We start from the raw sequence: 7,896 nt of genomic DNA, 5'->3' as shown, positions 1-7,896 counted from the left end.
TTAAAAAAAAAAAAAAAAAAAAAAAAAAAAAAAAGCCCTCGAGGTTCTGTTCTAGCAACTCTCGTGGCCCTTTCCTTACAGCCAGCACCGTCCAAGGCCCATGTCCTGCACCCTCCGCCCTGCCCATGCTCCTCTCTTCAGGCCCGCACTGCTGAGCAGTAGCCGCCCGCACGCCACCTGCTCCCTGGCTGGTGCCTGCTCCCGTCCCCCCCAGCTCACCCACTTTGTCACAGGCCCCTTGGCCTGTACCCGGAACTGCTTTCTGCTCGGCCTGGGTCTCAGTCCCTGGGCCAGTGTCTGCACAGGGCTGTGTGAAGTGGGCCATCTTGGCTGCCCTGCCCAGCGTTGAAGCGTTGACCCGACAGTGACAGGAGCTCACAGCCCATGTCAAGTCCCTACCCTGGCTCTGTCCTTTTCTGTTTTTTTTTGGCTGTAAGATTCGTGCACGTGTCAGAGAGACAGTGAGAAATCATCCCCCGGGGAACAGCCCTGCCACAGTCCCTTCTCTTGGGAGAAGGGGGCACGCATGCACGTGTACCTGGTGTGATTTGCGAGCTGCCTGGTCCAGGGCTCAGACCACCGTCGACCCCATGGGAGTTTAGCGCCTTAGCCACTATGCCACCTACTGGCCCCTTGCCTTACATTTTCTTTTTCACTAAATCACACCTCCATTTGGAAGTGTGATTTAGTGAAAAAATCACATTCCCACAGTATGGAAGACTGGTCGTGTGTTTAACTGGTTAGCGTGGCCTCGTGTTAGCAGCTAAGGCCATCGGGCTCCCTAGTAAGCGCTCAGGGAACACACAGAGAAGTAGGCTCCAGACAAGTCAGTTCGAGACCCTGCTTCCCTTGGACACATTCTGAGAATTTTTACTTCTTTTTCCTTTTTCTTTTTTTAACAATAGCACATGTGTGCACATATGACAGGGGAAGAGCAGTTCCTCCTCAGGGCTTGTCAGCTGTCACCCCCTTTCCCTAGCCATCAGCTCCTCAGGTTTGTGGGCACTGGTGTTGGTGCTGCACGGCAAGCTTTGTCATTAAAGTGACATTCCCTGAGGAAGCAGTTCCTCGAATCTCCACAGCCCATGAAAGACAGCGTTGGGGGAACATCCCCATCGCGGTGTGGTCGTGCTTCGGTCCCTTCTCGGGTTCCCTTACCTGTCGGGGTTTTCATCAAACACACAGATACACCCTGTTTATTGGGGTTTGAACTGAGTCAGCCATGTGGAATCTAGTTCCCTTAACTAATGTACATAGCTGGCCCTTGAGAAAGCAATTGTTTTTAAAGAATTGTTTTATTTTACCTTATTTACTTATTTTAATTTGATCAGAGAGAGAGCGGGAGAGGGAGAGAGGGAAAAGGAAAGTGAGAAAGAGGTCCGGGACTCGAGCCACAATTGGCCATGTGGGAGTCCAGTGCCCTTAACTACCACGCCACCTGCTGGCCCCTTCATCTGAAAGAGAGGAGAGACTGAGACCCTCAGCAGGGACTCCTTGTGCCAGTTACCACGCAGCCTTCCAGTCGGCGGGGTCGAGTGTCTGGGCTGCCTGGGGCTTCTGTGTTAACCAGGATCTGAGCCCTGGGCCTTCCCCCAGGTGACCAATACCACACGGTGCCACTCCGCCCCTGCACCCCTGCGTCTGAACCAAGAAAGTTTTTTTTTTTTTTTTAGAGATTTTTGCTATAGGATGTGTGCACTCACTGGAGAGACAGAGACAGGCAACAAGAAATCACCCCCCAGGGGGAATGGCCACGCCGCAATCCCTTCTCCTCCATTCTCCCCTTGGGATTTTGGGCACGCACGCACACGCACCCGGCACAGGTTTTAAGCCTCCAGGTCCAGGACTGGAACCACAGTCAACTACATGGGAGTCCAGCCATGTAACCTTTACGCCATCTGCTGGTCACACCAAGAAAGCAGTTTTAAATGGGCGGTTACACCATCAAGCAGGGTTAGCTAAACTGTCCAGCGGGGTCCCTGGGGGCTGCCCACGGCCTGCAGTGACCTGGCCCCAGTGCTCTGGGACATGCTCCTTCCCGTGCCCCAGTGCCGAGGGTGCCAGCCGGGCACGGGCACCCGGTGCAGTGTGGTTTTCTCATGGCTCTTCTCTGTTTTGTCTGTCGTCCTGTCGTGAAGGTGACGGCCTCTCTCTTAGGTACACCTTCTAAGACCAGCTCCCTGCTCATCCTGACAGAAAATGAGAACGAAAAGAGGAAGTGGGTTGGGATCCTGGAAGGCCTGCAGGCTATCCTCCATAAGAACCGCCTGAGAAACCAGGTGGTGCACATCCCACAGGAAGCCTACGACAGCTCGCTGCCCCTCATCAAGGCTGTGCTGGCGGCCGCCATTGTGGGTAGGTCCGCATGCCGCGCTTCAGTGTTGGAACAGGGCCGGGCTCTCGGTGGTGCCGGGTGGCCTGGCCTGGACCCAGGCGAGTGGAGGCTGTGGTCGAGGCAGATGGCGCCCGAGCTCACGGACCGATGTGGATGTCGTCCCACAGACGGAGACAGGATTGCCGTCGGCCTGGAAGAGGGACTGTACGTCATAGAGGTTACCCGAGATGGTGAGTCGGGCGGGGCCAGCCAGCCTGTGGACAGGCACTGGGCAGTGGCGGGGACTCAGCAGGACCAGAGTGCTGCACGCAGGGGAGGCCGACAGCTGAGGGAGGAAGCTTGCCCCAGCACGGCGGCTGTCTGGCAGTGTCCACCACCGTTGGTCACCGCAGAGACAGCCCCAGGCGTGTGCGCAGCCATGGTGGTTATGGCCCATCGAGTTCTCGACGCAGAGCCCCGGGGAGCAAGGTGTCTGCAGACTCCTGTGGGCACACAGGCCTTCCTGAGATATCTTTGTCTTGATACTTTTTTTTTTTTTTTTTTTTTTTTAGAGGTTTTTGCTATAGGGCGCTTGCGCCTGCTGGAAAGACAGAGAGACAGAAAGCGAGAAATCAACCCCCACGGTACCCCACAACCCCTTCTCCTCCATTCTCCTCAGAATCTTGGGCATGCACGAGTTTAAGCCACCGGGTCCGGGACTCGAACCGCGGTCGACTATATGGGAATCCAGCGACATAACCATTATGCCAACTGCTGGTCCCACAGATTTTTTTTTTATCATTATTTTAATTTGCTGTAGGGCATGACTCCTTGAAGGAGCGAGAGTAGAGTGGGTGTATGAGAAAGTACCCCAGCGGGGATGGCCAGGCCATAACCCCTTCCCCATTCTCTCTGGATTTTGGACGCACATGTGCACACACCTGGTGTGTTTTTCAAGCCACCGAGTTCGCAACTCAGACTGTGCCACTGGCCACGTGTGGTGCAGCCGCCTCACCTGGTCCTCACCTCTGAATGCTTCTGCGGGGAGGCCAAGGACCCCTGCCCGTCTGCACACTGCCACGCCGGCCTGGAAGCCGCACAGGAGCCGGGAGCTGCCCTGGGGGCTGGAGAGGGGCTGTGGCAGCAGCCTCCCACCAGGCCTGGTGTCTCTGTACACTAGGAGCGTGCTCAGCTCACAGCTGCCTGGGCCTTCACGAGCCAGCCCAGAGCTCCTCCTGAGCCAGTCAGGGTGTCCAAGTGGTCAGCCTGGGGCCAGGTGGGATGGGTGGGGTCAGTATGGGACAGGGTGGGGCAAGTGGGCATGAGGGGTCTGGGGGGACAGGTGGGAGGTGCTTTCAGAGTCCCCTCAGGACCCATGAGGTGGTGGCAGTCGTTCGGGACCCTTCAGGGCCACAGCGCACTGAGGAACAAAATGTTCCGGGCAGACGGGCCATGCAGAGCGTCCCATAGCTAGGACCCTGGTTCGCAGGGTATGGGGGCAGGGCAGGGGGCATTGCATAAGCCCCGTGAGCCCGGCTCAGAGGCAAGTTCAGGGACGAGCTGCGGTGTAAAGGTGGGCCCAGCCTGACCGCAGGAGCGCGGCCACAGGCGCCGGCGGGAGGCCCGGGGCGTCTGGGGGCCCTTTGCAGGCGCCCTACCTCAGGCTCGCCCTCCTCCCCAGTGATCGTCCGGGCCGCCGACTGTAAGAAGGTGTACCAGATCGAGCTCGCGCCCAGGGAGAAGATCATAGTCCTGCGCTGCGGCCGCAACCACCATGTCCATCTCTGCCCGTGGGCGTCCTTTGACGGAGCAGAAGGGAACTTTGACATCAAGCTTCCAGAAACGAAGGGCTGCCAGCTGCTCACGACTGCGACGCTGAAGAAGAGCTCGTCGACCTGCCTGTTTGTGGCCGTGAAGCGGCTGGTCCTTTGCTATGAGATCCTGAGAACTAAGCCTTTCCACAGGAAGTTCAATGAGGTGGTGGCCCCCGGCACTGTGCAGTGGATGGCCGTGTTCAAGGACAAGCTCTGTGTGGGCTACCCGTCTGGGTTCTCTCTGTTGAGCATCCAGGGAGATGGGCAGCCCCTAAACCTGGTAAATCCCAATGACCCCTCGCTTACGTTCCTCTCACAACAGCCTTTTGATGCCCTTTGTGCTGTGGAGCTCCAAAGTGAGGAGTACCTGCTTTGCTTCAGCCACATGGGACTGTACGTGGACCCTCAAGGCCGGAGGTCACGCATGCCGGAGCTCATGTGGCCTGCGGCTCCCGTTGCCTGTAGTATGTATATGTTTTCTGTTGCCATATCCTGTCGCTGCTTCACCTCGGCGGTCGGCATGTTCTATGCGCTTGGCTTGCCCTCCAGCTCTCTGCGGAGCTGTTGCAGGAGCCTCGGAGGGTGGGCTCTGGGTGTCACCCAGGCCAGAGCTGGTGGCCAGCAGGGTGGCTACGGGAGACCATCCTGGGCCGGCAAGCCTCCTACCAGCCGTCCATCTGCTCCTGAGCACAGTGGGCTGGCCTTCCCTGGAGGGTCTTCCCGGGAGCAGGTGGGCTGTCTACAGAGGTGCGCCTCCGGGTGGCACATTGGGGTGACAAGGACCGAGCAAGCTAAAGGGTGGTGGTCAGAGGACCCCACCCTGCTGTCCATTGAGGGCACAGTCCCTCTGGGGCCAAGGACTTCCCGAGCGTCAGGGGCTGTCCCAGGGCGGGCAGGTGGCTTCGTGAGTGACTGTGTGATGGTGGCACCCGGTGAAGGCGGAAAGCCTGGGCACTCGGGAAGTCAGAGAGGCCAAGAGCCTGGCGTCTGGGCTTCCCCACGGCCTGCTGTCTTCCACTTCTGTGAAGCCAGGGTCTGGACTCCGCCGTTCCTAGTTCAGAGCCACGGCAGGTAGCGGGAAGCCCCGGTGACAGGACTGGGCAGTGCCATGCAGGCTGATCTCGAGCAGTCTCCGTGGGGTACTGGGTAGGAAATGGGGAGTCTCCTTTCATCTGCCCCACTGCTGGCATGTAGGTTGGGACTGGCACCCAGGCCAGGGCAGTGAGCTGCCAGCCTCGGCCTGCAGGCTTGTCGCAGTGGTGCCGCCCAGGCCGCTGGCTCAGTGAGCCGCGGGGTGGTGTCAGGGCACAGGCCAGTGGGTGGGCCCGAGGCCTGGGGTGCAGCACAGGGGTCCTCAGTGCACCTTCCTTCCCCATCTCTCCAGTCATGCCTACAGTCCTGGGGGCCTGCCTGGGGTTCAGGACCACTCGGTTCCTGCGTTCCACCATCTTCTCTTGGGACTGTGTGTTTCTGCAAATCGTAATGTCGGAAAGGACCCAGGTCCTCAAGTGCAGTGCTTTACATCCTGGCTGTGAGTGACCACAGGGGCCTGTCCGTCCTGCGTGCTCTGCCACGTAGGCATCCTCTTCTTCCCTCCCCGAGCACAGCACAGATGCCAGATCCCGCTCAGAACGGGCGAGATGGGCACGTCGCCTTCTGGGGTGGGCGCTCCTTGCTGCGGCTCTGGCTCTTTGTGGATGTGGCCTCGCTGCCCGCCCCTTCCCTCAGGCAGGGATTTCAGTCTCAGGGAGGCCGCTCGTGTGAGTCAGACTCCACAGCCCACCTCCCCACCCAAGGCTGACTTCCGAGTTTACATTTGTCTTCAGATGGGCCGTCCCGGTCTGTCACTCGTCCTCAAGCCAGATTTCCTCCTGGTCCCTGTGAAGGAAGCCCTCTGTGTTCAGCAAGCCAGGCGCTTCCCTGGAAGGGGCCTGCATGGAAGGGGCCTCCGTTGCTAGACCAGGGTCTGCTGTGCCACGTGGCACCAGAGGGCCACGGAGTCTGTCTGCAGTGCCACTCCGGAACGGCCAGTCTCAGCACTCTGTCTACTTGACAAACCCTGTCTCGTTTTTCATATGCAAAAGTAAAGGGCTGGTTATGTAATCTAGCCTGTTTGGAATGTCCTAGAAATACACCAAAAGCATTTTTTAAGATGCATCTTCAGTTAGTAAAATGCAACACGAGAAGATGTATGTTTACCCGGAAACGAGAAGATCCAGGAGCCAGCACATGGGAGCTCCCTCGGAGTCCGTGGCCTGCCATTGCCAAGCTCTGCATTTCTGCGAGGTGATGCCGACAGCGGCCGAGGGCATGGCCCCCGCTGCCCCTCCCCCGTCCGGGAGCTCGATGAGGCGGGGTTAGCTCGATGAGGCGGGCCGCTGTCCCAGCTCTGCGGGAAGCCCCTCCACCTCGCACGCTGAGCGTGTCTCGCCTCTCTGGTGCACTGGCTCAGGTTTCTGTCATAGCCTTGCGTCTGCCATTACTTAGGGCAGAGAGGACATGAAGACGGCACAGACCACACAACCCCCGCAGGAGTGCGAGCTCCTGTGCACCTGGGTCAGACCAGATGCCAGAGGGGCACCGGGCTCCTCAGCCCCCGTTCCCCGAGAGGAGCCTGGCGTGTGGGGTGCAGTGGCAGGCTGCTGCGCCAGCCGGAGCAGGGCCTCTGGGCAGAGATGTTAAATACCTGCCCGCACACTGCCCTTGGCTTCACGATCTGACCAGCCAGCCCCTCTGCGAAGTCTGCGTCCGCCAAGCCTGAGCCGGCTCCTGCGGCGCTCAGCTCGTGAGAGTAAGTAGAAAGCAGGCTGAACTCGCCTTCGGCGCGAGCACCGTGTGCTTACACTGTGAGGCCAGGTGAGCGCGGACACACCAGTGCTGGTGTGAGCTCTGAGCCGAAGCTCTTTCTAGACTGGGACGTGAAGCAGCGCTGGGTGATGTGCCCAACCGAGGCGGTGCTGCCCTGACCCCCTCGAGCTCCGGGTGTGGCCTGCAGGGTGCGCGGGCGCTACCCGGAGCTCACCGGCCTTTGCTTCATCCGGCTAGGTTGCAGCCCCTCCCACGTCACAGTGTACAGCGAGTATGGTGTCGATGTCTTCGACGTGCGCACCATGGAGTGGGTGCAGACCATCGGCCTGCGGAGGGTAAGGGGTCCCCGACACCCTCAGCCCGGCAGGTGTCCCCATCCGCCCTCGGCACCCACTTACTGTGCTCTGGCTTCCCATGGCAGATAAGGCCGCTGAACTCCGAGGGCAGCCTCAACCTCCTGGGCTGCGAGCCCCCGCGCCTCATCTACTTCAAGAGCAAGTCCTCGGGTGAGCCCTTCCGCGGTGCAGGCAGGCGGTGGGAGGAGGCAGGGTGGCCACGTCCTGCCGAGGACATGCGTGGCAGCATGGTTGGCCTGTCGCCCGACCCTACAGGAGTGCCGCTCAACGTGCCAGACACCTCTGATAACAGCAAGAAGCAGATGCTGCGGACCAGGAGCAAGAGGCGGTTCGTTTTCAAGGTTCCAGAGGAGGAGCGGCTGCAGCAGCGGCGGTGAGAGCTGACCCCGCAGAGCCGGCCTGGCCTCCCTCAGGGGTGCAGCTCGGGGTTTCGCAGTCCTGAATCTCAGCGGTGTCTCCTTTCCCCAGAGAGATGCTCAGAGACCCGGAATTAAGATCCAAGATGATCTCCAACCCGACCAACTTCAACCATGTGGCCCACATGGGCCCGGGCGATGGGATGCAGGTGCTCATGGACCTGCCTCTGGTGCGTCCTCTGGCGGGG

The 7,896-nt window shown here is 59.6% G+C and overlaps 1 protein-coding gene across 2 annotated transcripts in view; it reads left to right on the top strand.

Moving 5' to 3' along the window:
* Nucleotides 1-7,896, top strand: part of CDC42BPB (CDC42 binding protein kinase beta) — a gene marked incomplete at its 5' end in the record, with an annotated part of 125,229 nt that overhangs the window by 106,123 nt on the left and 11,210 nt on the right. Inside the window, 8 exon segments of one of the 2 annotated variants that reach the window (XM_014592214.1) lie at nt 2,139-2,355; nt 2,503-2,565; nt 3,996-4,291; nt 4,451-4,592; nt 7,174-7,271; nt 7,358-7,442; nt 7,548-7,665; nt 7,761-7,878. In XM_014592214.1, coding sequence (XP_014447700.1) covers nt 2,139-2,355; nt 2,503-2,565; nt 3,996-4,291; nt 4,451-4,592; nt 7,174-7,271; nt 7,358-7,442; nt 7,548-7,665; nt 7,761-7,878 — 1,137 coding nt within the window. 2 annotated transcript variants of the gene reach the window in all.

This window comes from Tupaia chinensis, unplaced genomic scaffold, assembly GCF_000334495.1.
Source record: "Tupaia chinensis unplaced genomic scaffold, TupChi_1.0 Scaffold000671_2, whole genome shotgun sequence".
Lineage (NCBI taxonomy): Eukaryota > Metazoa > Chordata > Mammalia > Scandentia > Tupaiidae > Tupaia > Tupaia belangeri.
This window is presented reverse-complemented; position numbering and strand designations above follow the sequence as displayed.